This window comes from Notothenia coriiceps, unplaced genomic scaffold (genome assembly GCF_000735185.1).
Source record: "Notothenia coriiceps isolate Sejong01 unplaced genomic scaffold, NC01 NC01_scaffold00037246, whole genome shotgun sequence".
In the NCBI taxonomy this organism is placed as follows: Eukaryota; Metazoa; Chordata; class Actinopteri; order Perciformes; family Nototheniidae; genus Notothenia; species Notothenia coriiceps.
In genome coordinates this window covers 17,744,485-17,772,455 of record NW_011369947.1, presented here as the reverse complement: position 1 = coordinate 17,772,455, position 27,971 = coordinate 17,744,485, and the positions used below count along the sequence as shown (strand labels likewise).

At 39.4% G+C, this 27,971-nt stretch overlaps 2 protein-coding genes across 2 annotated transcripts in view; both read left to right on the top strand.

Moving 5' to 3' along the window:
* The window catches only part of LOC104965963 (gamma-aminobutyric acid receptor subunit alpha-6-like), a 599,227-nt gene that overhangs the window by 206,972 nt on the left and 364,284 nt on the right, over positions 1-27,971 (top strand). The window lies entirely within an intron of this gene.
* On the top strand, positions 110-15,879 carry keap1a (kelch-like ECH-associated protein 1a). The gene is given in 14 exon segments (XM_010795027.1): positions 110-516; positions 5,489-5,928; positions 6,118-6,331; positions 6,981-7,180; positions 7,329-7,360; positions 7,363-7,484; positions 8,987-9,079; positions 9,805-9,951; positions 10,138-10,244; positions 10,558-10,687; positions 11,436-11,632; positions 13,530-13,735; positions 14,292-14,468; positions 15,116-15,879. Coding segments are annotated over 12 exon segments (1,803 nt in total). The 5' UTR covers positions 110-516; positions 5,489-5,928; position 6,118; the 3' UTR covers positions 15,295-15,879.

The following is a 27,971-nucleotide window of genomic DNA, read 5'->3' as shown; positions in this document are numbered from 1 at the left end:
TCTGGAGTGTGTGGGTGTGTTGAGTGGATGAATAAGCGGGTGTTTCCTGGAATTATCCTGCTGTTGTGTGATCAAACACTTATATAATATTTCATGCATCACCAGCAGCAGCCCTGCTCTGGCCGAGGTTCAGTTTCAGTTTGAGGAATGCTGCCCCTGACTTGTTGCCCTGTAGTTTTCTGTACATGCGTACTCCTCCCCTCCCTCACAGTGTCAGCAGTGTAACTCCAGAGTTGCAGAGTCATGTTGATGCACAAATTCCTCCCCACCAGCAGCACCACCATCTCCACCGCAGTCTCTGGATAGTCAGCCCACAGCGACGCAGAGCAGCAGCGACACGCACAGCTCCGCACATTCACACTTTTAATGTGAAGCTGCTGGTTTCCTGACAGCGCGTGAAGCTTCAACCAGCACCCGGGAAAGCCTCCTGCTGTCGCGCGGAAAACTCCCCGAAGTGACTCCCGTGTTGTTCTCATTATATGGAGTTTAACAGCTGCTAAACTGGTGCTTTTTTAGGTGAGTTAATCTGTTTTTAAAGTCGGTTACATGTGCTGTGTGCACGCGCCCTTTGTGGGAAAATCACTGTAAAATGCAAACATCATTTTCGTGTGTGTAGGGTTTTTCCGCAGCACTCGTGGCGATGTTGTGCTACTTCTGTGGATAACAGCAGTGTTTCTGTACACGATATCCCATGCTAATATATCCGGTAGTTTATACTTTTGTTGTCGACCATTCGGTTTGTTTCCTCCGCAGTGCGCAGACTCGTAAAGAGGAATTGAAACTTCTGCTCGTGTTTTGTTCATGGTTTGTCTGTCATTCATATAATGAGAGTCTAACGCTTCTGGAAAATCCTCATTGAAAATAACGCTTTAAAATGCTGAAACAACTAGTCATTTGATCTATAAGTCAATTACAGAAAATGGATACTGACATCAATGAAATTATCGATTAGTCGTTTAAATCTTTCCCTGGTTTCAGCTAATCACATTTGGCAATCTACTTTTCCCTCCTTTATGTCCCTGGGAAATTTAATCTTGGGATGTTTTGGAAACAAAACAAGCAACAATTGAAGATTTTGTTTTCAGGAAACCAGCAAGCTTCTGGCTTTTTATAGACAAACCTATTAATTAACACATTTATACAAAAATAATTGTTAGTTGCAGCCCTAGAAGGATGCAATTACGACTGGCACTAGTATTTTAAAATCCATGAATTTTATGAATATATCCTTGATACATTTATTGTTTGGTCTTTTAACAAATCAAAAAAGTAAATATAAATTCCAATAGAGCCATATTTTGACATAAAATGGTTTGTCAGACCACCAATCCGAAACGTAAAAAGATTCAAATGAGTATAGCCTACATTTAAGAGGATGAAAATCATATGACCACAAATAATCATAATTTCAAAAACAAGTCGGTTAAACTATAGCTGGAAATTCACTGATTATTGTTTCTCGTGGAGTAAACTTTATATGTTTGGGCTTTCAATTGATCCTATCAGTATTTAAAAAAATATATAGAACAATTATTTATAAATCATTGAACAATAGATTTTTGTTGCGTTGCAATTCTCAATATATCAATAAATCTGGTTATTTCAGGTTAGGTCAGGTTATTTTACGTTGCAGTTTTTAGTGCTCATCCCTTAACTGAAGTTTCTTACCATCAGAGTTCTTCAGAGGAGGCTTTTTATAATTTAATTCCCAAAACACCAACTACTATATCATTCAATATCCCTTAAATATGTTTGATCAAAAAAGCGCTTTTTTCAGAGTAAAAGCGACGTGTCATGTCATCAGAAACCTTTGACCCCATTTGAAAGATGACAAGGCAGAAGAGCTCGTGTCACTTCTGTTACGAAACTGCTCAGCACTTTTTTGGAAAACATATTTTCAAAGATTAAGTAAGAGTGTCTTCACTCCTATACAAAGTCCTGCATGTTGGACGTTTAGGTCCAAGCTGACTGCACATGCTGACGTGTTCCCAAACTGCTGTGCTCTGCGGTTCGCCATCTGCCAACAGAGACTGTCTGTAAATGGTTAACTGCCTCGCTTTTGTTTCGTATTAAAATTCTGCACTAATCCAGGCCTGTGATTTATGAATAACAATCAGCCTTGATTCCAACAACAACAACACATATTTAGTTCTGCTATAATTCCCATTTCTTCTCATTTAGAATGTGCTTAAAGTGAATATTTAACCTAATGAACACCACATTCTGATATCATTTAAAAAATGAATCAAAGAGGCATTTCTATAAGTGAAGCACTTATTATCTGCATGGTCTTCTTCTCACTTCCAACCAGCCATTTGATGAAATAATATAACAAAACCAATCAGTATCACCTGTGGTGTGAACAGTCAAGACATTAGGTCACACACACATTGATAGTTCATATAAATCAATAAACTGCTCGAACCAACCGCTGTGTTCATGCAAGCTTAAGCAATGCCTCATATGTTAGCCAGGCCCTGTGCACAGTGTTTTCGCAGTAATTCTGTTAACCCCCTTAAAGCCTGATCCGAAGAGTTGGACAGGCTGATATATCCAGGCACAATGGCCCTTTATGGAGACTGAGATCTACCGTATTCATGTTGCTTTTAACTCTACCTTCAGTTAAATCTTAGGTCATTTCACTCCTGTCATGTCTCTCCTTTTTTCTTCGCTCACTGTACAGTATATTGGCATTAAGAGCTCCCTGTTTCTGCATCACTCTCCCTCCCTGTTCTGTCTCACACTTATGGTCATATGACCGGCAAACAGGCTGTAGAGTTAGAGGCGAGGGTACAGAGTCGGTTGTGAAACTCTGTAAAGCTGCAACCAAGAGAACAAACTAGCAAAAACCTCCTTGTGTTTTTCTCAGTAAAACACCATATCTGATAGATGCTGGTGATACAGAAAACAATAACAAATGGTTAGTTATAAACTGTCACTTTGCTGCAACTCTAAAACGGTCACTAGTAGGATCGGTGTGTTTCTTTTTCATGCTACAATTAGATCAACTGTTGTTATTGATTATAAGAGAGGCTAATGCAATCTTACAGGCAGAATAACAGGGGGATTTTCTTGCCCTCCAACTCCAGAGCTGATTGGTTCGGCCTCTAGCCGTAGCAGCGAGTAAGACTCTGAGGAATGCAGATATTTTCATGTTTGCTGGATATACTCTGGATTTGTAATGTTTTCAAGACTTGCTCCGGACTGACTTCCAGCAAGGTACTTTTGTACAGAAATATGATCTCTTGACTTTCGACCACCAGTGTTTCTCCAGTGCGTTCTTTTTTGGTGTTTACTGAGTATTTAGAAACAATTTGCCAAGGAAAACACACTGCAAGTTGGACTTTCTACGCTGGAATTTGTTGGAAACTCTTAAAGCATTGCCATTAAATATAATAATATGTCCAAACTTAGAAAGTATAAATAAGAAATAGGCGTAGGAATTTGAGAACTATTTGTTTTTCTGGATCACTTACTGTCACAATAATTAGCTTATTGATTAATGGTATGATATGTGGATGAGATCTGGATATTTCCTGGTGCTTGTTTGTTATAGGAATGTTCATCTAAATGTGAAGGTAAGGTGTCATTGACAAAACTTGATGACCCCCTCCCATTTCTTCTATTGGGTTCAGGTCGAACTTCCTGATTGCTAGTTTGATGCACAACGGGAAAAATATCAACCTATATTCACCTTGTTCTCGCTCCTCCTTCTTGTTACTGACAACTCTAAGATTGGTAACGGAGTGGAGCGCGGCGCTTACCTCCAAACTAACCGGCAACTACCACGACCCTCGATAGTGAGCACTCAGAGAGCCCATGTTGTTATGCTACTGGATCATTAGCCTTGTAAGCGACACTACTGGCGGCCATACTTTATAAATCTTATAAAGAAATGTAAAAAACAATAATTTAGGACCCGACGACATTTGAAAGAAAACTAAATTATAAAATCATAATATATTTTCATTACAGAGCAATTATGTATAGGATATTTAATATTGCATTCACATAACATTGCTAATGTCCTATGTTTATTATCATTATATATGAGTCAAATAACATTGTCTTAAAAGTCCTAATCAAATCTCAATTATTTCTCGGATATAAGGGTCAACAAAAGTAGTTACATGGTCTACTAATAACTCTAATCAGAAACTTTTACCAGAAATCCTACCGGTCTTTGTAATGCATTCTTTATTTGCCTTCTCTTTCAATCAACAACAAATGTAGTAACCCTTGAGATTTAATCAGAAATAAGATAAGGAGTGTTTGGAAATGTTGCTGCGGTTGGTCAGCTTAGTGTCTGGCATGAATTCATTCATACCTTGTTTTTCTTTAAATAGTGTGAATGTGTGTTCTGGATATGGCCGCTGGCTGCAGTCATTCCTCTGTGACTCAGACACTTTGGCTCTATTTGCAGTCTCCTGTTTGGCCAGGATCTTTGAAGAAGAAAGGAAGGAAAATAGTTTGAACTGGTCTTGATTAACAAATTATCCAGTTGATGTATGAAGGACTGAGTGGGGGAAACTTCTGAAGCAATTGGAGTCAGGACTCAAAGAGACACAATGGAGAGCTGGAGCTTTGATGGCAACCAAACACTGACGGGCTATTTGGAGCTTCGGCCGGAGAATTCAAAAGACATGTCACAGGGCCACGAGTTGACCACACGGTGGAGATGCCACAATCAATTCTGAAGAACCCTCCTGTAGCTCCAGGTTTGAACTAGTTCAGAGTGTAATAATCAACATTCTTCAATAGATAGACTAAACAGCTGGGGACACTGAATCACATTTGTTGTTGCTTATGGTTCGGGCGGGGTCATCTACACCCCGAGAAGGATGTGTTCCAGGTGTCTCACGACAATAACTATCTCTGACAGACAGTTGCCCGGTCTTAAACTGGCAACATCAACAATATGCTCGGGCAGCCCCTCCTTATGGGAGATAACGGCTGCTCAAGCTGCGTCAGAGGGCGAAGGAGGACATGCAGGGCAAATGATTCCCCAACAGGCTGATCTAGCTTTTTCAACTTCTGACTGTTGTGGCTCTACTGGGATTGATTATATATTTCTGGTCTATCAAAAAAAATGAAATTAGATATAACCTGTCAAGTGAGCATGTTAAAAATGCCGTACAATATCAAATCTGAAGAGGAGACATTTGGTCAGAATACAGCTTGTAACGAAAGCCTTTCTTACCGCATATCTTATGTTATCTTTAGACGTTTTATTTACTGAGAATGTTTTAAAATAAACCATGCTAAATACAGAAAGGCCATTTCCTTGGGCACAAAGCTGAATCTTTCTTATCTGTTTTAGCTGCAAGGAAGTGAAACCTTGAGTTAGTGACGCTCATACACCCACACACTCACACACGAGGGGGAAACTTCTTATTGCCATTTGATTTCTGGTTGCATTAGCTTCTTCTCAGACCACTAAAAGTCTCTCAATGTTCTTAACTAACTCTGTTTTTTCTTTTTTTTGCAGGATAAGCAACACAACAGAAGTTAAAGAAATCTCTGCCACCATATATCGGATTGTGCAGCTATACACATTTGACAACCACTTCCCCTTTTTTCATGTGGAGCAGTACATTGCAGAGGAATCTCTGAAATGTCAGAATGGATGACTTTCAAAAGCCTGAAACCTGTAAAATCTGGATTTACAGCGATTTAACGATGATGGTTTGACTTGTGCTTTGGGAAATCTCTGACCTTGACTCAAAGGCTCAGTCAGTCATGTTGGAGCCTGGATCTGTGGACGAGGGAGTATTATGTGGTTCACCATCAGTCTGCAAGTTTGTTTACCCGCCGTATCTGTGCAGGGAAACATTTGAGGTGAATGTATTTGATGTGGCAACAGGTTTTTTCTCTGGACTTCTACCTCTACCTGCTGGTTGTTTCCAGGATCACCAATGGATAGTACCGGTAATCCGTCCCTAATAATTAGGACATTTCTACAAACTGAATAAATTAGTGTGTTCAATTTGAGGCAAAATGGAGGAACAAATGGCATCAGCTCAGAAAGTCTAACCCCAATGGGATAAGAACAAAAAACGTTACAAGACTGTAAGACTGAGGTTATTACTCAGAAACATTGGACTACCTCTCTCCCAGAATGCATTGCCCCTTGAGGAAGAAACGGCCCACACGGGACTCTGATTTCTCGGCCATCGCCGTCCCCTCGATGCAAGGTTCAGGTTATCTTGACTACAACGTCGAGACCCACGCTTCCAGATCTCTGGAGGTCATGGAGGAATTCAGACGGCAGGAGATGCTGTGTGACCTCGTGCTGCACGTCACATACAAGGAAAGGACGGTGGACTTCAAGGTGAGACAACTAATTCATGCCATTTTATCAGATTCTTCTACGAGTTTTCTGTTCAAATTCTAAGAAGATTTGAGTAGAAACACGGTGACATCTTTGAAGAGATCAGGTGCACATGGATCCTTCAGGTGTGATGTGATTATTTGACCCTGTCTCCTTCAAAAATAATCCAAGGTACACTGTGGGGGTTGGAGAAAGAATGAAGGGTAAAATAACGCTTTCAACTGTCAATGTCATTTTAAATACATTATTACTCAGTAAAGACATTTTAATTTTGCACAAACCCTAAAATGTGACAAAGAAGAATTGTACTTTTACCTGTTTGTGAGACAGTATACTATCTATGTGTTGCATTTTGTGTAAATACTCCAGCATCTCTTAAATCTCACATAAGTAAAATAGGAATTTGACTGTTTGTGATTTTCTATAGATATTATGGTAGCATTGTTGTCAATAATTCTACTGCCAGAATAGTATGGAGCCCTGACACTGACTTCATGTAGTAAGAGCTTGTCAACAAATCACAAAACCAACAATACATACTTTTGAGGTTACTGTTTAGCCCACTGCCTGCAACATGCAGTTTAATGTATTTTAAAAGTGAATGCAATGTTCCTTTTTAACCTAATAAATAAAAATACATGTTCCCCAGGTTCACAAGGTGGTGCTGGCCTCCTGCAGCCCATACTTCAGAGCCATGTTCACCAGCAACTTCAAAGAGCGTCGCGCCTCGGAGGTCACTCTGCGCGATGTCTGCCCCCAGGTGGTGGGAATACTTATTGACTTTGCCTACACCTCCCACATCACAGTGGGAGAGAAGTGTGTGTTGCACATTCTTATGGCTGCTATGAGGTAAACATACAGAATCAAACAGCAGCACACAGTATTTTCTGTATTCTGATGCTCTTTTTTAGGATCAAACACTTATTTGCATCTAAAAAACGTTTCGGGAAAATTATTCTTATTATTATGCTGCCATTTCCTATTTCTTTTTTACAAGGTATCAGATGGAGGACGTGGCCAGGGCATGCTGCGATTCCTCAATAATCACATGAGCCTGCTGAAGTGTCATGGCATCGCCCGTTTTTCTGAGGAGATCGGCTGCTCCGAAATGCAACAGCGGAGTCGAGAGTATATCAACACACACTTCAGTGAGGTGAGGCGCTAATACAAAAAGTGCAAACAGACTCCTGCCATGTTGTTCTTGTGAGCCAAAGCCCCTGACAGGCATAGGGTCAGTTTTAAAGCTGTATCATTGTGTCTTCAGGTCTCACAGATGAGGATTGTTTTAACGTGAACAGTAACGTATCAGGCATTAAGCAGGGGTAGACATCCGGGCCAGCAGATTTTCATTATCAGCAGCCCCACCATTGTAACCACTGGCCCAGAGCATTCGTCCAAAACATCGACTCTAATAATGAAGAAAATGAACACATTTGTTGCAATAGTAATTTATGCACAAACTTACTTGTCTCGACATTTGAATCATCATTCTTCCTCATGTTCCTCAATTGTTGCAATATGTTTGGTTTATACATAATTATATTGTGGTCATTGTTAAGAAAAAAGTCGGTGACATTTCAGCTATGAGTATTATTATTTGTATAACACACTTTCTGCCTTCCTGTCATTATCAGGAGTTAGAAATGTAATGGCTATGTAATAGATTAGATTAGAACCTTCATTCTCCTAAACTGCTGGGACATTTCCCTGAAGCCAATATACCTTTATATGTTCTACTCTTCACTTACTTGTCAGCATAGGTCGGCATTGATGTACAGAGCAGACAAAAGACCTTGTTTATATCATCATAATGAAACCAACTCCATCGATCAAGGCAGTGTGGCTGAAACTTTCTCTCCCTCTTCTTCTCATCTTCTCTCCTTTAACTCCTCGGGTGACTTTCTTTTATTTGAAGATTTTTTTTGCCCGGCGTTTGTCCGGTTACCGGTGGTATTAAAAACATTTTGGCGAATGGTTAGGTTGCGTGAAAGTCTGTAGTGAAGGCTCCGCAGCAAACAGCTGTTTGCTTTTCATCCAACAACCAACCGACTCATGAAACACTATGTTTTAGCGTGAAGAAACGAAACAATTTAACAAAATTGCTAGTCAGAATACCAATACTACAGGACAATGAGATTTTATGTCTTACTTTTTTTGTTTTTGTTTTTTTTAAACCAATATTTTTAGTACGTTATGCTGGCCCGGGGGGTCTACATAGCGCTTCCGGGCCAGCGGGCAATTTATAATGTCTTGCCCTGTATTAAGTCACCAAAGAAGCTTTAGAGATTTACAGATTATATTCAGTTTTTTGCACAAAGTAAATTAGTCACGCCATAGCATCGGCACATCTCATTGGTTGCTACTCTGCTTTATATGTTGCTCTTGTGTTTTGATAACTGTGGGAACAGTGCAGTCACCAGTTGTCAGGGTCAGGTAATCGGTTGCATCAAAGTACTTCATGCTTACTTTTTGCCAGAACATTGCAATTTCTTTCCCTTTCCCAGGCACCTTTTTGGAAATCTTTCTATGTGAATGCTACATCTGTGTCTTCTACGCCTACCTACCAGCTCACATTAATCCTGGAATAATACTTTGCATAAGAAAATAAGATTCAGTAGTCAAATGCCTTCATGTGACCGTGCTCTTGTGTCCTAGGTGACGAAAGAAGACGAGTTCTTCAGCCTCTCTCACTGCCAGCTGCTGGAGCTCATCAGCCAGGACAGCCTCAAGGTGCTCTGCGAGTCCGAGGTGTGTTGCTTTAAAATAACTTATTGAAACACTGGCAGAAATCTAAGATAATTTTGCAGTCATTGTTCTGCTCTTATTTCAACTCTTATCTTGTTTTTTTTCTCTTTATTGTTTCTATTGGTTTTTTAATTGCTTTGGTAAAGGCATCATTTAGCTCCAATTGAGCAAAATGTGTTTTTTCCCCAAACTTGTTTGTTTAAAAATGTATAAGAATAAGAATCTTGCTTTGGTGTAAATGGTGCATGCATAGACAAACAAAGAGGAATACGTTTTAGAAAGTAGCACATGTATATACACAAAATATAAATGCACAAAAATCTAACTAAAGTTAAAATATTATAAATACTATAAAGTGGAGAGGTAGCGTTGAACAGACATGTGTGTCCAGATTTGCTCATGTGTCATGTGTCAAGTGTCAAGTCCTGTAATTATGTATGTAATTAAGTTAATTAATAAGAGAATCAGGTCTTTTTTTTTAAATAGCAACATTTTTACCACAATACAGAAGAGTTAGAAGTATCAGTTGATGATACTGAAATGGTAAATTTGGAGTCATTATTTTTTTCTGTGTATTATCTTATTTGTCACATAACAGTCATCTAATGCTTAATAGGTTAAACGTAGAACCTACTGTATGCTGTTTGTCTACGTTCTGAAAAGAGTGTGTCTAGATGTAAATAACAAATCACATACTGTATTAACATGTCTAATTAAATCCATGCCAGGTGTATAAGGCCTGCACAGACTGGGTCCGCTGGGATATGGAGGGTCGAGCCCAGTACCTGCACGCCCTCCTGAACGCGGTCCATATCTACGCCCTGCCGCCTAAGTTCCTAAAGAACCAGCTCATGTCCTGTCCCATCCTCAGCAAGGTAAACTACAGCCTTATGTTATGTCTGGATGGTTATGGAAATGAACATATAAATTAGATGTGTGCTTATAAATATTGACTTATGTCCTTTATTAATATTTATTTCTGTAAAAACTGTTATATTTAAAAGTCGTGTCAATCATCATTAAGTTACCCACTCATTTCTGCCCTTTTTTTATATCTCCAGGCCAATTCCTGTAAGGACTTCCTGTCTAAAATCTTTCAGGATATGACATTGAGGAAGCTACCTCCTGGCCCTAATCGCGGCACTCAGCTCATCTATGTGGCCGGCGGGTAATTATGAGGAATATTGTCCTCCACATCTTTGCTTTGGTTACACTCTTATTGGAAGACACTATTTTAGACCATAACGATCAATGTAGACATATTTCTTATATTGACTAATGAACATTCTTGCTAGGCCTTATCTAATGTGTCAGACTGGGGGAGACTAAAACAGTTATTAAGATTGTTTTATTTTTTAATTTGTGTGTTTTGACTGACATGATTGATTTAGTCATTGGCCTTTCCTTGTGGGTTTTTCTCTCATGTGTACTTACATCTATAATCAGATACATTTGATATGAACCATTTCCTCTCTGTTCAGATACCGGCAGCATTCACTGGCCTCCATGGAGGCTTATGACCCGCGGAGGAATGTGTGGCTAAGGCTGGCTGACATGGGGTCTCCATGCAGTGGTCTGGGGGCCTGTGCGCTGTTCGGCCTGCTGTACACTGTAGGTTGCACCAGTAGTTTCACACTACCAAAGAAACATTTTAAAACATTGCAGAGACTTTTACTTTCTGAATGACACTCAAAAACATGATTATGCGGATACATAATGAAATGTGAAATATAAAACTGGGAAGCTTAAGTTCATATCTTTGCAACTTTCATGCCAATTTTAACAGTTGCCTTGTGGTGAAAGGTGCTATAATAATAAACCTGCCTTACATGTAATTGTTCTCGAAATATTTTCCTAGCCCCATACCTTTGATCCAGTTTATCAGTTTGTACTGCCCTCACTGAGCAAAGGCCTGCAACCTTGGGTGCTGTGCTCTCAGTGTTTTATCTCCTTATTCCTGCCTGTTGGCGCCAGCTGGTAGAGGTGTAATGGTTTTATCTTGTTATGCACAATGTTGATTATTCTCTCAGAACCAGCTAAATACATAGGTCTGGGGTAGAGATCTTCAGAATTTGTTTGGCAACTGCTGTGTCACCTCGTGGCTGCAGCACCTGTCTTGTCAGTTCTCTGGCCGTTAACTCCATAATACACCATCAGTGTTTGGCCTCCAAGTTCCAGCTCTCCCTGAGTCTCTCTGAGTCCTGTCTCCATTGCTTCAGAAGTTTCCATCACAGTAATATCTAAGAGTGAAATTAGTTGACCCACTTTATTTTTCTTGCTTTTATTCCTTCACCTGTCATACCTAAATGGACTCAAGTTTGTTGGGCACGTGTTTGTTTTTGACATAATCTGTGTTCAGGTCGGAGGCAGGAACCTGTCGCTGCAGGACAACACGGAGTCCAGCGCGCTGTGCTGCTACAACCCGATGACCAACCAGTGGAGCCAGCGAGCCTCGCTCAACACCCCCAGGAACCGGGTGGGGGTGGGCGTGGTGGACGGCTGCATCTACGCTCTCGGAGGTTCCCAGGCCTCCACACATCACAACACGGTGGAGAGGTGAGACGTGTGCGAGGATTCATTTATTTAACTAGGCTCTCGAGATGTAATTTGATTTTAATGACATCGTATTTACTACTATGAATTCAATGAGCACGCATTTCCTCACACATTCTTAGATTAAGTGCATTTACCTCAGTGTAAGTATGGGTAATGGCATGAGAGAGATGAAATGAATGGCAACCTAAAGAGCAGTCAAAAAGTTTGCAGGTATTCCACTTAGCCTAATTAGACAACATCACAGGCTCTTTGAAAACATGCTGAGACATTTACCAGGAATGTCGATCAGGCGGGGAAAGCTTTAAATCTTTGTTGCTGCCACCATCAAACAGGGAGACGTTTTAATGCTGTCATAAATCAGTTTCAAATCACTTCAAATCAAATAGACTCGAGACAAATTACAATCGTACTTTTGGCTTTTTTGAAATGTGCTTCAAATGTAACATCAATCCCTTGTTGTATTGAAGGGTATAGATTTCTAAAAGGTGCTGGTAACAAGAGAAATATTAGAACTCATCAGAAGCCACTTTGATGTCTTTTCATGAATAGCTGCTAAATATAATGAAAGATGATATAGCTGTTGGATTGAGAACTCAATGTGAAACGCAACAAAGGAGATTAGAGCATTTATAGTAACAATGGTTTGCAGAAAGAGTCTCTGCTCTTGAGGATTCATGCTGAATGAAGCCAATCAACACGTAAGAGATTCAACAGGGAGTGATACCTCCTTGTTCAAATGTGCTTTATTGGGATAATGTATTGTCATTTATTTTTTATATAATCTGCCTTGCTACATGTAGTAATTTCAGGATTCAGAGCACGGGGTCAATGAGAGCACGTTGACTCAAGAAGTAACTTGCATTTAGTGCTTTTTCTCAAGGGCACTTTGCCAATGCTTGAGGGTATGTGATGTAACATTAGCCGCCCTCCTATCAGCGGTTTACAGCTGGAACACACCCAGTGCTGAGAACTGATCTAACCATTAACCAGGGAACAAACACTCATTATGCAACTTGCCTCATCACGATCCCACATTATTAGGATTTCTTTCGGTACTAAAATAATTAAACAACAGTTTCTTGCTGAGAGCTGGATGAGAGTGTTAATATATCTGTAATATCTGCCCGTTAAATATAAAGCTACTGCTAATAGGTGGTATACCTTTACCCAAAGTCAAAAACAGCCATTTGGGCTCCGTCTAAAGGTAAAACAAAAGCACCTGCCAGCACCTTTTTATATATTTTTTTATTTTATTTGTACAAAAAGCTCCCCTTAAAATGTCCCCTTGCTGTTTTACTTTAAGTGAAATGTATAGTGTGGCACATAAACCCCCATAAAATCATCATTTATTATTTTGCCAGTCAATTTTCATATGGATAGAATACAAAAGATATATGCTAATCATTGGCAGTTTGCCCTCCTTCCAGTTTCTATGCTAAGCTATGCTAACTGTCACCTGACTGCCTTTCACGGACAGATATAGGTGTGGCGTCAATCCTGTCTTTATCTCTTAGCACGAAATCGATTAAGACTATTGGGAAAAAATGCACATCCTACAAGAAGATATGTTGAGACATGTATCTTATAGTATGAGATGAGACTAATCAGCGTGTTATCTTTCTTGTCTCTGTCTGCCGGCAGTGATTTGACAACTTCTTTGGCTTCAAATAAAGCTTGTCAATAGTTGCCAAACATGAACGCCAGCTTAACTTAATCCACTTAAAGTTGACCGGCTCGTGTAGAAGGAGAACGTTGCCTTACTCAACCACTGCCCTGTGAATGATTGAATGTTTTGGAGCACTGACTCGTGAATTTGAATATTTGTATTGACTCATATTTAAGGAATGTTAAACATAGACTGCATTCACTCACTGCACAACTGCTGTTTGGTTTTCAGGTGGGATCCAGAGTCTAATCGCTGGTCCTTTGTTTGCCCGATGTCGGTGGCTCGTCTGGGGGCAGGAGTGGCGGCGTGTGGGGGGGTTCTGTATGTGGTGGGGGGGTACGATGGGCAGAACCGCTGGGACACTGCTGAGAAATACCAGCCCGACACCAACACCTGGCAACAACTGGCCCCCATGACGATTATACGCAGTGGACTGGGTGAGTGTGTGTGTGCACTCCTGTCTTTATGAGATCCAATCTGATTGGACGAATAAGATATGTTTATGAGTTGATAAATGAGCTGCATATAGGCTGGTTTGAAGATAATTAAGTGGTATATTTTTATTATTTTCATATTATACAGAGTAAGATAATCTGAAACTTTTTTGATCAATCATTTTTATAAATGTTTTATGCAAAAATGACAGAAAATGCAGTTTTTAGCCTCTCAAATATTAGGAATCCCTACTTTTCTCAGTTTTATATCATATATGTTATGATATATATTTCCGATTGACAAAACAAGAGAAATTGAAAATCTTGAATCGACATTTTCCACTACTTCCTGACATATAAAGCACAAGATTATTCAATGTATCTAGGGATTAAAAGGCAGAACAATTGACATGATGATGTCAATTGTGATAATGACAATAATTAATTTGCTGCCCCAGTACGGAGCGGTATTGATCTTCTCAACTAACTGTAAGCAAAGCAAATTGAATAAGCCACCTTGCTGAAATGTCTAACTAAGTTCCCTCTCTGGTCTTTGCAGGGCTGGTGTGTCTGAACTCTCACCTCTATGCGATAGGAGGGTATGATGGGCTGAGCCAGCTGTGTTCTGTGGAGCGTTACAATATAGCCAGGAACCAATGGGAGCCCAGGGCCTCCATGCAGTACTGCCGCAGTGCCCACGGAGTCACGGTGCACCAGGGACGCATCTTTGCCCTCGGTCAGTTACAGCACCGTTCATAACACAATAAGGCTCACACTAAAGTCATTTCACTGAAATAAAACTTGAAATGTCTCTAATATATAACACAAGACTTGCAGTTCAGATCTTTTGGATTGTTGCGTACATGCATGTAGAAGCAACAATAATACAGACTTGTTAGTAATTTGATACTTCTGATTATTAAGTAGAGTGTTAGGTCAGGAGGTTCAGTGTGGCTCAATGACTAAGTGTTATTTAAGTAAATAGAGTAAAGCATGGCTCAGATGTAAAGATTCAAGATTCAAAGATTGTATTGTCATATGCACAAAGCTACAGTGTAGAAATGGCAATGAAATGATTGTGACCTGAGCTCCTCCAACAATGCAACATATATAATGAAATACAAAATACAAAATAAAAAGTAGTGCAAAAAGACTATATACATGTCAATAGACAGTATATAAAGAGTTATTAATACATGAGGCGAAGGAAAATTCCAAGTATCAGATCGAGATAAAAAAATCAATTGAAAATCTAAGAGAAAAATGTACCTTTTTAAAAAAACGTATCAATACTCTTTTCTTATAGATAAATTGCTCCCTAAGGGGTTTATTTACAGCACCATTAAACATGTGGCTTGTGTGTCTCTGTGTTTGTCCCTCCAGGAGGCTTTAACCAGAACGGCTTCCTGTCCAGTGTTGAGTGTTACTGCCCAGACAGAAATGAATGGACGTGCGTAACCAACATGCCCGTCGGACGCAGCGGGATGGGCGTCGCTGTTACCATGGAGCCCTGTCCCGGCAGCCTGCCAGAACAAGAGGAGGATGAGGATGGAGCCTCATGATGAGTACGAAATCTGTTGAAGTCTCAAGTATTGAATACAAGTGGTGCTGCTTTTCAAGAGAGAGTTAAGTGCATTCAATAAAAAAAACATTCCAATATGAAAACTCCTCACACATCCCCGATCTCATTTGTATCGTCCCCTTGAAGTACTGCAGATGTAGATTATGCAGAAACGCTGAAAAGGACGAATATTTCTACATCTGCTCGGGAAAACTGTTAGCATGACAGTGACCTCACAATGAACAAGGTGCTACAGATGTAATCATGGATAATGGTACTATTTAATTTAGTATTATTATCTCTCACCTGTTTCAATCACTTAGCGTTTTTAATGGTAAATGTACAAAGTGAATGGCCTTCAGTGTCCTGATTTCTAAATCCTCACTCTGTGTTGTATCACTACCTCTTCTCTGTGTCTCTGTCTATTTGAGCACTTTTCTGATTGTGTTTTCATTGTTTTGTGCCAACACAGTTTCACCGAAAACTGCCATTTTTTGTATTGTATTCATTTTTGTTTGTTTGTATGTGCATTCACAATATTTAATTGTGTGTCTCTGAAAATAAAGTTAATCAAATTTGTATTTCTGCACCATATATGTTCATCATTGTAACTCAAATTATGTCATTGTGTTAGCAAAGTGTTTTTACTGACCTCTGGTGCTCTCACTTATTAGGAGTTCCAACATGTAACAGCACATGTGCGACCACTAGATGGTGGGATAAGTCAAAAAACAGCTGTACGCCACCACATGAACATATGTAATTTTTCGATGTAAAAGCACCCTAAAGGAACTCCAAGCTTAAAAATATAAAAGCAAAACAACCTAAATCTGTCCGATCTTGACAAACAGAAACATTAAAATACATAGAATAATAATTGATAATTGTCCATGTTTTGTTGAGACCGAATGATTACTCACAGCTACCTTTTATTTAAGCAGTGTTGAATGATGACAAAGGGTACTGTAGTGGCTTCAGTGTTAGTCATCAGCTGCAGACGTCACTTTGTGTGTTTACTTATCTCTCTCTGCACGGCTGCTCTCCATCTCCTCCATGGCTCACCTGCAATTATCCCAGCAGGCCGCCAACGAAGACAGTTCTGGACCGAGCAATTATTGAAATGCATGTTGAGATTTCTGACAGAGAAGAGTGAAGTTAAAATATGCATGTTTACCTTATTGCTTTGCTGAAATAATAGATAGGCAGGCGATTGTGGTTTGTTTGTTTGTTTGTCTCCATTTGAATGCATCTCCAATTTCAGACTCTTGTACATTGTGAGCGTTCATTATTGACACAGCGACCTGTTGGACGACGTGCAGAGATGATGATGATGATGAAGAAGAAGAAGAAGAAGCAGCAGAGCTCTGGTTGTGTGTTCGGGGCCCCAGAGAGGGAGAATGAGTGGAGGGCTCTTACTCACTACTTAAAGTCCCGCATAAGAGCAAGTGACTCACATGGTGAACGCATGACGCAAGCACCTCACACATGGATACACGAATACGTCCGTTCACAAACATATTTGTTCTTTAGCTGTCACACACGCATATGTGTGTGTGTGCAAAACAAAGCTGGCTGTCTCTTATTCACAGGCTGTGGAAACAGATTTGCCTCAATGCTTTCATTGTCTCATGAGGGGGGGGGGGAGAGGACTACAGAAAGAGATGAAGCACTGTACAGCGGAGAGGTTTGCCTTCCATGGAGAATCAGTGGAGGGAAATTAGTTCGCACACAGATGTAGCTGTTGTATAAGTCCATCTTTTGCATGCTCACTGCTCCTAATGCCGAGCAGTTGCACATCCCCAAGAGGAATAGTAGGAGAGAAGAGGCAAGGCTGAGAAAGACTGATCCCTTTTATGAAAACTGTACATTTTGCTTTATTATTTATCATGTGAACAAAGATCTGACTTTGGTGCTTAGTGTTGGATACTTACACCAGCAGAATGTTGGCCTGAGAAGTGCAACAGAAGATCAGCAAGTGTTTATCTTGAATGCTTAATTTATTGGATGTTACATTAAAATGTATGGCCACAGGAAGTGATCAAATCTAAAAGAGCTGATCTGATATAGAGCTTGCAACTACGCAGCATGCAAAAATATGCGTGTAGGGATTAAAAAGTCTATAGGAGCTTAGAAATACTAAAAGTGACGTATGGAGTGAATTTTAAAACTGTCTGGCCTTTTTCAAGTCTTTGCAGAGTAAAGGAATCCTAAAGGGGCAGTCTGAGTATTACAATAAGTGTCATGTTGGTTATGGCTTATTCTGCCTTATTCAGATTTGCAGGCAGGCAGGAGGTAGAGTCCAGCCTCTATAAGATCAGAAGAGGTGGGGGGGCTTTAACGCCGGTGGGCCTATAGCTGGGTTTGTGTAGGTGTGACCTTGGGAAGTGATGACCTCATCAACATCCCTGCCTGCAAAGCTAATCTGTTACATTCTGAAGGATGCTCCGACGATGGAGCCACCCATGAAGGTGACATTGGTGAGAGGGGCTGGTGGCGTGGCATCCCCCCCCCCCAACGAAACACGCACAAACATATTCAAATAAGGAAGCATGTGAGTAGGCTACTATGTGAATGCCAATACTGTACCTGACTTAGTCACAGAAGAAAGGGGAAGCACTGTAACTACATGAAACTTTATGTAAAACTGTAAAGGGTTTACATCAGCTGATCGCCCAGACGCATCCAGCAGGTGTTGCAGCATGATGGACGTTAAAAGGTCAGACAGCTGACCCTAAATAATGCCAGATTTCTGCTCTGTGACGAGCAAATTAAACACTTTTTCTACCTTTATTTTCCAGGAAATGTTAGAGTTAACTTTCTCATTCATACGCAGCACCCAGCAGGTCCGGGTTACACCCTTGCTCAAGAGTTTATTCACCCTCAGAGCTCTTGCTGACCTGGATTAAGTGTTGCTAACATGTATGACGGTGTCAATTTATAGCGTGTGCACAACTATCTCTGCCCTCCTCTCTGTCAACAGATGCCCTTGAGCAAGGCACGTCCAGCTGACGCAGTGGAGCTGATCAGTGAAGAGCAGCAGAAGACAGACGGTTGAATGTTTGTGAGCAAAATGAGTGGGAAGCAGAGCATATGTGCTCAGCAAGAGTACCGCTGCATACATTTTAGAAGCAGTATATACATTAATTAACACCACAGGAGAAACAATTATTTTGTTTGACTTATTTTATTACATTGATCCTGATATATTCATTTGACTTGTTCTGCAAGCTTATATTGTAAATAAAGTTTCATTTGAATATGGGACCTTTAAGGCTCGCACACGGATGTACATGCACGAGCTCACACGCATACATATGCATGCTCAGAACTGTGTATGCCCCGCTCTTGAGCTCCACATAAGCCACTTTTTGCGTGAATAAGGTAAAAGTATCTACATTCATATTATCTGCAGGAGGTAAAGAAGTAGTCTATGAAGTTGACTAAAACCATGAACATTTAATTATTCTCTGCATAAGTATGTACTTTAAAAAGTCATATTTTCGTAATCTGTTTACTAAAACGCATACGCTTATTTAATAAAATGTCTTCACATGTTTCTAGGGATGTCTGTGGCTCTCACTAGTGACTTCATATTGACCATTACTTTTAAAGACTATCTAGCATCATTATGAAATTCCTCTAACATTTCTGCAGTGACATAAAGTTTGAAGATCTTCTCATTATATAGTTATTATAATTATATGCAGGGACTGCTGTTGTTTTGTATTAGTGATCGGAGCCTGCCTGTTGTGAGCATGTAGTGCAGCCGACTGGTCTGTGTGTTCACTTCAACTGTGTTTCTCTCAGACTCGGAGGAAAGCATGAGTGGAAGGTTTCAAGCTCCCCTTTCACTGAATTGATTCTACTATGGGTCCTCCAGAAACACGGCGCAGACACACGGGTGAATTGAGCTTTAATGTGTGCCTCATGTTCACCCTTCCTTACACTTTAAACAACCTACGTTCAAAGAATATAAGTTTAAAATGTTGGGATACAATTTTCGATGCTGCTAAAACGTATGCATTTGCAAGTTAACGCTGCGAGGCCGGAAATGCACGTTTCCAGCTCCCCCCTGTACCCAAAGATGGTATATTCCACAATTTATTCCAGGGAAAGACTGACAGTTTTTTGGGTCATGAAGCAGCTGTTCAAGTCAGTGGTTCGCCCTCCCTCCGCAAGAATAAGGAATTAGTACATTTCAAATTAGATAACGACAAACGTTGGTGCAAGAAGAGAAAAAGTATGACATGTTGTCCGTGGCACAAAATAAAGCATTTAAAAATGAGAAAAAAACATTTTATATTGATAATAAAAACCTTAAATTATCACAGTTAAAATGTTAACACAGTAATATGAACAATGTGTTGTGTGTGTGTTTTTTATATATATTTTTGCAGTTTAGACAGTACAGCTGAGTAAATAAATAGAGCAAATTCCTTTATAAATTCTTGTGATATTAAAGATTGAGAGCTTAGAGCTCCCTTAAACACACACACAAATACACGCACACACTCTGGCAGACCTACTATAAAAAGTGGAGTTAAACAATGGTGCAATTACATTTGACCCCTCTACAATAAATACAGTCAACTTTAGGTTGTACCTCGGCTATCCATTGGCTTTCTATAGGTTTAAATTAGAGTTGTCATTCTGGCCCTTTGATAAAGGTAGACAATCCAAAGATCTGACTGGACTTAGCTACTCAACCTGGTTAGTATAAATGTCATGATCAATATATCTCAGAGTGCCTTTTAGATGTGTGCATAGTTTCACATGTAGAAGGCATCCGTTTGGGCATTTTACCTCAATACTTTATGTGTGAAAATGTGTGTCTATGTCTACAGTATGTGTGACTGACTTTGTGTATAGTGCTACATTCGTGATTGTTTTTGTGCATGTGTGTGCACATGCGACGTGGGTCAAGCCCCTTAGAAACAGCAGCAGAGGTCCTCTGCTTTTAAGTGGATTAAAACTCCAGCACAATCCCCAGGGCCAGCAGGCATTGGACAGACTGGGTGTAGTTTAGATGAGGACTTAAGACTGATTATCTCTCATGCTGCCTTTGTTTTTCGCTGCTACTGTTGGATAATACTGTACAGTATAGAACATTTCTATGCTGTACCTATTACTAGTGTGACTGGTATTTGTTGTGTAAATGAGCATGGTTGACGTTTCAGCATGTGAGTTGACTATTTTTCCTGGGTATACACTCAGCTCCACTTTGAACGTCACCAACTTTGTCGTGCTGCTGCAGTGGAAAGATTCCTTAGCTCTGAATGTATACCTGCAGAGTGTTTCTGTTTAGTCTGCCGTCATGCAGCCTGTCTTATCTGCGCTATAATATATGAGCTCCTGTTATGGTTTCCCTGGACCCACTGTGTCACTCCCATACTTCTTGCAACGTGTCAGCACCAATTAACCAGGTCAATATTTCTGTGCTCCAGTTGTGGCAATTCTGACCCTTATTCAAGTTTGCATTTTGATGTCTCATATTACACATATGCATACTGATAGTGTACTTCAGTTCAAAGCTATATATTAAATAGTTTACTCAAGCCAAAAAAACAAAATAGTTAATTATGAATTATCCTAAACATATAGGTTAGCCAGCCATAATAAGGATTACATTCACTTGGCCTCAATGTTCTTTATCATTTGTTGTTTTTATTGTTTATTGTTGTGAATTCAGTGGTTGTTTTCCTTTTTGTGACATAACATGATCTTCACAACCTCTATAATCTTCTTAGGCTTTATGAGGCTTGGAACCAATGAAACAAATAAATGATCCCGTTTTTTTTCTTCCACTTCCACAAGTTGAGAAAGAAGGAAAAGCTGTTGTCGTGTTAAGAGAGCATCACTAGGTTTGTGAGGGAAATGACAGTAACAGTGTATAACTGAAGTCACATACTCTACAGTGGTAATGCTTTGGGGTGTGGATCTGCCTTGTGAAATCACATTATCTGCCCTTACTCTGCTCCTGCCTCCTTCGATTACTGTCCACTTTATACAACACAACAAAGCAGAGATTCTATCAAATTAATTTGTAAGGAAGTAATGATTTTCCTATTCAACAACATAACAATGTCTTTGGCAAACAAAAATCTATTTGCTAACAATTCTGGCTGCATACTTTGTTTTACCTTTGAATTTGTTTTGGTTAATTCATTTCTTTGAGTGATTCTTTGTGGCCTTAAAAAGCCTGAATCTGCATAATATATTGAATTAATTTCACCAAATCGTAAGTTATAATTGAGTTCATAGGTTGTTGTGTACGTCACAAATTACAATATTTTACGTATTTTCAGCTAAATGCCAGTTTGCATGGATTGGCAAGTCTTTGGTATAACGTTGCAATTAAAATGTGGTTGATAATCCAATAATAAAGAAAAAAAACAGTAAAGCAATAACATGTTTTGCGCATTTGCCCAAACATTTAAGCGAATATGAATGACAACGACAGTCCCAACTGGCCAAAACATGCACACTTGGCCACCATATTGAACACGCACTCTTACGCACCAGTGCACGTAACAAACCTCAGTCCTAAACAAGGCAATATATAGCATATCAAAGTTTCTATGACTAAAAGTAGTTAACAATCATGTAGTCTGTGAAGGAACCTGTATTGTACTTACTACAAAGGAAGAACAATTGAAAACACTGACAATGTTGTGGATGTCTTTATGAAGCAGTGTCAAAGTATAAATATGCCGACACATACGGACATGTACAGCCAGAGCTTGGTCAAACTGGTCCGGTGTGTTTTTTCTTAGAGGTGAACCCAAATGGAAAGGGTTGTTGATTCATGCTTGAACGCCCCTAGCTACAACGCTCAGGCGGCAGCTCGCGCTTGCTTGCGAATTTAGCAACGTGTGAAACCGATCTTGCGTACAGGCCAAGCGCCTTTGATGACCACCTTTCTAACTCAACATTGGATTACATGCATTTGTTCCTGTGAAAGCCTTGTGGAATTTGTTTCTTAATACCTCAAAGGAATGGGTGACTCCACTACTATCAATTAAACTACTAGAAAAAGAAATAGGAATCTAAACTCATGAAATTACGACAGCCTAAAGCACGATTATTTCATGAATTTCTTGCAAATTATATTTTGAAATGATAATGAGATGACATTACTCAATAGGCCATGGCTTGTAGCGTAGTTTGAGATTTCTTCCTCTAATGTCTCCATGTGTTGCTTGCTGCACATCCGATTAAAAACTCACGTTAGCTTGGCAGGCGTTTCCGCTCGTTTCAAACGTTTTCTGATAAGGGGAATCCAACATGCTACATGCTGAGTTTCTTACTGTGTTAAGATAATTATGACCAGAATACAACTTGTATTTTATTGTGGTGTTCTTTTATTTACATGCAATTTGCTTTACTGTCATAGAATTAACCAATGTAATGCAATTATACTGATTTAATAGTGATAAATACATTTGATGATACAATTTTACATTGTGATGTTTATGGTAGATTAAGATTCTTTAGATTTGAGAATGACACAAGTAGCATGTCTTTATAACATATCTCTGCTTCAGATCTTGCATGCTGCACTAATGCTAATCTGTTTCACTGCCAAATTGCCAGTTAGCTAGAAGTTGGTAGCTACCACCTTCTGCCAACGTGTGCAGAAAGAAAGCCCCTTAAACATCAATTGCGTCAAATGTTGAACAAGTTACATCAGATATTGGATAGGTTATACATGTTGTATTGATAAAAAGTTAGGTGGTGATCCAGTATTTGCTGATTAAATACATTTGGAAGAAGTTACAGTGGTAGCATAATGCATCCTATACCAAACGTTATTATAATTGAAGAAATTTCCACTTTCTACAACACTTCTGGTCTAGTACAAACTTGTTTGGACCTGTATAATTTCTCTGCTTGGAAAAAAACACATTATGCAGTTATACTGAAGAACATGTTCCAACAATGTGTAAAATGAACCTCAGGTAGCTGGTGGCAACATTTTCTCAAACATGGCCGCTGCTACATTAACTTTCTCAGTGAATTAATCATCTTGTCAATATCTGACCACAGGATTGAGCAAATAGGAATTCCCTCCATTATTATAACTGTGGCCACTTTTTGACTTCTTGTAGTCCTTTGTGAATGATTTGTTCCATTATGGAGAAGCTGTATCTGTCCATCTCCTTCCACATGTTGGTTTGGCACAAAACACTTTTCAGTCTTCTCAAGAATACATTTTCTAGTAAAGCGTTGGCTCTATTATTTTTTACCAAACTGAGCCTCAAAACTCTCCTTCTGGCTCACGACACATCTGGTTTCCTAGGACACTTGTGGTTGCCTAGGAATGATGTTAGGTTTTACATGCTGATGACATCACCCTACCCCCGATCCTCAGGGTTGCCGCGGCTCTAGAAAAGCAGGTTTAAGTGGCCGGAACAGAGTGAATTTTAGCGTCTGAGAACCAGTTTTTATCAAGGAAAATGTTTGAAATATTCTTAAGAAACCAGCTCCAACACCAGTCCCTTGTCGATGGAAAAGCCTGAGGGATGAAATGGGATCAGGCCCCACAGAACCTTACTGTGTGTGTGTGTGTGTGTGTGTGTGTGTGTGTGTGTGTGTGTGTGTGTGTGTGTGTGTGTGTGTGTGTGTGTGTGGTGGATGCATGTGTACCTATACATGTGTGCATGTTCAAGAGAGTATGTGAGCATGATTTTATGTGTGGGTGTGGATAAAAGTGTCTGTGTGTGTGTGTGTGTGTGTGTGTGTGTGTGTGTGTGTGTGTGTGTGTGTGTGTGTGTGTGTGTGTGTGTGTGTGTGTGTGTGTGTGTGTTTGTGTGAGTGTAGAAAAGCAGGGAAAGAGAGGGAAGGAAAAAAGGAGAGGGAGAGAAAGCAGAAGATCGACAGAGGATGGCTGAGAATAAGAGAGAGAGAGAGAGAGAGAGAGAGAGAGATTGAGGGGCCCCGCACAAGGGGGAGAGGAGGCCCTGCAGTTTTAGCCGAGGGGCGAGACAGTCAACAACACATGTATCTAAACCTTCGGACAAACCTCTTCATCCAGGACAAAAGCAGAGAGTTACAGCTGTGAAGCTCACAAACCTGCTCTGTGTGTTCTTATGTTCAATGTCTTTCCTGTTGACCCCATGTCTGATAAGTGTTGCCCATGTGATAACTGATGGGGATCTGCATCAGGGGTTTGTTCAATTGATTTACTGTTCCACATCAAATTAATGTTCAAAGTATCGTGAATACACAGAAAAGAGCTTCTAAGTAATGTTCTAACAGGCATGAACATCGAACTGCAAACAGCTTTGGGCGATCACAAAGTCTGAAACACTTCCTTTTTTCCTTGGTTGGCTTTTTTTCAATATCAGGATGTAAGTTTGGTAAGCTCCCTGCTCAAAATCTTTATTAAACTGTTTCCATTAATAATCAAATGTCTTGTCAATTTATGCTTAGATTTATGTAGGTTTAAAAAGCAGCAGAGATACATTATTTGCATTCTTCTCACTGGGTTCTGATGTCTACTACACACCTCACTGAAACCTCATTTGGTCGGGTAAACTCACTTATCTCTAACTCTATACCTCCAGACATTATACATTTTAAAGTCTTGTAGTATTCAGCCTGAATAGTCAGCAACACAGACCTCATCAATTGGACTTGAGGCAATTGATCAGATTCTGAGTATCCTTCTGGAGCCAAAAAAGACTCATCGAACTTTGTTTTACAAATGTATTAGTAAAAGTAATCAATCATTGCACACTTGTGACTTGTAGTGGCCCTATAAGCCAGACAAAGCTTAACTTGAAGTTGTGTTCCTGTCCATATGACTTATATACAAAAAAATGTACTCTGCTTTTACTTTTAGCTCTGTTTTGATCTCCACCAACTCCTGAGGTAAAATCTTGCACTTTATCTGCCAACTCAGATTTGTTTACCTGCTGCTCAATTTTTCATCTGTTTGGTGCTGGGCAGGTAGCCTACCGTATATTGGGTTAAACAACACTTTTTTGCTGAAAAGAGCTGCCATTAGACTGAACCAATAGAGGTGAAAATCGCTCCATAGAACTAAGGAGAACTGGGTCCATTTGTGTACTCCAAACAAGTACACATGTTGAACTAGAAAGGACCTCCGCCATGGCCAAATGCCCTATCCCAAAATGTTAAGGAAATTGAAAAATAATTTGTGTATCCGCCCTGTTATTCGAACCTGCTCAACATTTTAATGGGTTCTTCCTTGGTCCGTGCTTCACTCCTCCACTGACTTTATCAAATCTGTCCTGTAGTTTTTATTCTGTAATATTGCCGGAAAATAAAACAAAACCCAAAACTCATCTTTCCTGTAGGTAACTACAACTCGGATACATTTCTCTGATAGCAGCAGTTTAGGCCCAGGGGCATTGTAGTGTTTAGCTATATCAAACTAGACTTCTTAGAAACAAACTGGGTTTATTTGAACTGATGTTCATAACGGTAGAATTCAATAGTGTTTTAAACATAGAGGTTGTCATAAAAAGAGAATACTTTTAAATGGGGAGTTACTGTGAGTAAAAAAAACATCCATCCAAATGTGTGTTTTATGTGTTTTTTTTCATTAGGTGCAAATTATATTCCTAAATTGTCGTTACGAAAGGCTACAATTCAATACTTTTTCGGTAGCAGTTGTCAATATAATAGAGCTGTTACTGGACTTTTAACAGCAGCATTGGTCACTTGAGAACACACAGTTCTCAATCTGAGAAGGTGACAGAAAAACAGCATCTGATATTACTCTACTAGTTGAAAGAAAATAACATCTGTAGACTGTCTGGGCAGCCAATTATTCCACCGCACACTCATGTTTGTGTCTCTGATAAAAAAATAGAAACAAAGGTCTTGTAACCGTTCAAACGTTTTCAAGAGGACACACAATCTGGATCCAATTTGACATGCAAGTTAACATGTGTTTCAGTCGCGAGCTCTCAGGTCAAATGTAAATAAATGACTATAGAGCACTTAATGTTGTGAATTCTCCACACAAAAGAAACAAGAAAATCACTAGTCCTTTCTTTTTTTGGCTTTGGCTGATAGGGCTCATTTTTTATTCCGACTGCAACAAGATCATATAAACAGAGATTGTGGTAAAAATCAAAATGTGGAAGTGAATAGTGGAAAGCCCAAAGGAAACAACATAAGAAAATATAAGTCTCAAATTAGAGACTTAACTTGTGAAAAACAACATAAAAAACAAACACATTTAATTGAATTTTCACCAAGCTTTATTACTGTTGTTCATTCATGGAAGTATGGGTACACAACAAGTTAACTCCCCATTAATGTGGCATGGGCACAAAAACAAGGTTATATAATTCATTATATATATATATATAATGAATTATATAACCTTGATAATATAATAATAATAATATATAGGCACACAGAGGACATATGACTTGTGTTTCTCTTCAGAAGCCAATCACTAATGTATTAAGTATAAAAAAGTAACTTTTTATATACTCGACATATATAATATCTTAATGCACTAATCTCTTTGGACCACGGCATATTTCAGGGTCATTGATTGGATGACAGAATAAGCAAGTTTCAACATAGAAAACATCATAGTCATAATATAAACACAAAATATGAATATATGAATGTGATATGAAGCCAACATTATTTGTGATTATGTTTTGGTCTGCATACTATCCGTCAGCTTTTGTTAGAAAGAGTTAGAAATCAGGAGGTATACGTTCTTGTGTCTGTGTGTTAAAGCATCAATATTTTTAGACCTATTATTCATGAATAATTTTAAAACTATTTTCCCATGTTTTTTTATCATAGTGACTAATATGGAAATATCTGCAATTTAATCCAATTTGGCAATCGCGCCATGCCATTGTACGTCCAATAAAAGTGCTTGTTCTTGCCACTGATATACTCAGATTGTGACTAAGTTAAATTATTATTAATGTCTGATAGCATTATGGAAAGGACCCTATAGAGAAATAAAAAAAAATCTTTACACTTTCAGAATCAGAATACCTTTATTAGTCTCACGGAGGGGAAATGTGCGTAGTTACAGCAGGAAAAAGAGCCGCAGACAGCTTAATGTTACATATGTTAAATATGTGGCATGCATTAAAAAAAAAAAGTACTAAGTTATGATATAATAAAAAATCAAAAGTTTTTCCCGCCACCTGGGGGAAAAACGCATCATCTGCAGGAAACAGCGTCTGAGGCAGTTGCGGCGCTAGAGGGTGGCTACTTGGGCTCAAGCCCCGGATGTTTTCTGAAAAGCCCCGGATGTTTCACTTAAAAGAATAAAAAAAATAAAAAAGGTTTTTGTTGAAAACGTCTCGGCAGTAATGTGCAGTACCGGAGTACACCAGAGAGGCAGCCGCTGCGGGACAGTAGCCTGCGTACTGCGTAGCCTTCCCTGCCCTGAAGAAGAAGCAATCCTTCCTAGTGCCTGATGAGTTTTAAGCTAATAGCCTAAAAAAGTTATGGATATTAGAAAGTTATTTTCATCGAAGCAGGCGCCACAAGCTGCAGCAGCAGCAGTATCAGCAGCTGACAACAATGTCATCACCAGCAGTAAAGAAATGGATGATGTTTCAGGTTTGTGAATCTAACGGCCCGTCCACACAGCAGCTTTGAAAGAATCTTGAAAATCTTGGAGGTGGGCGTGTCTGAAAGCTTGGGGATTTTTTGCTAAGCAAC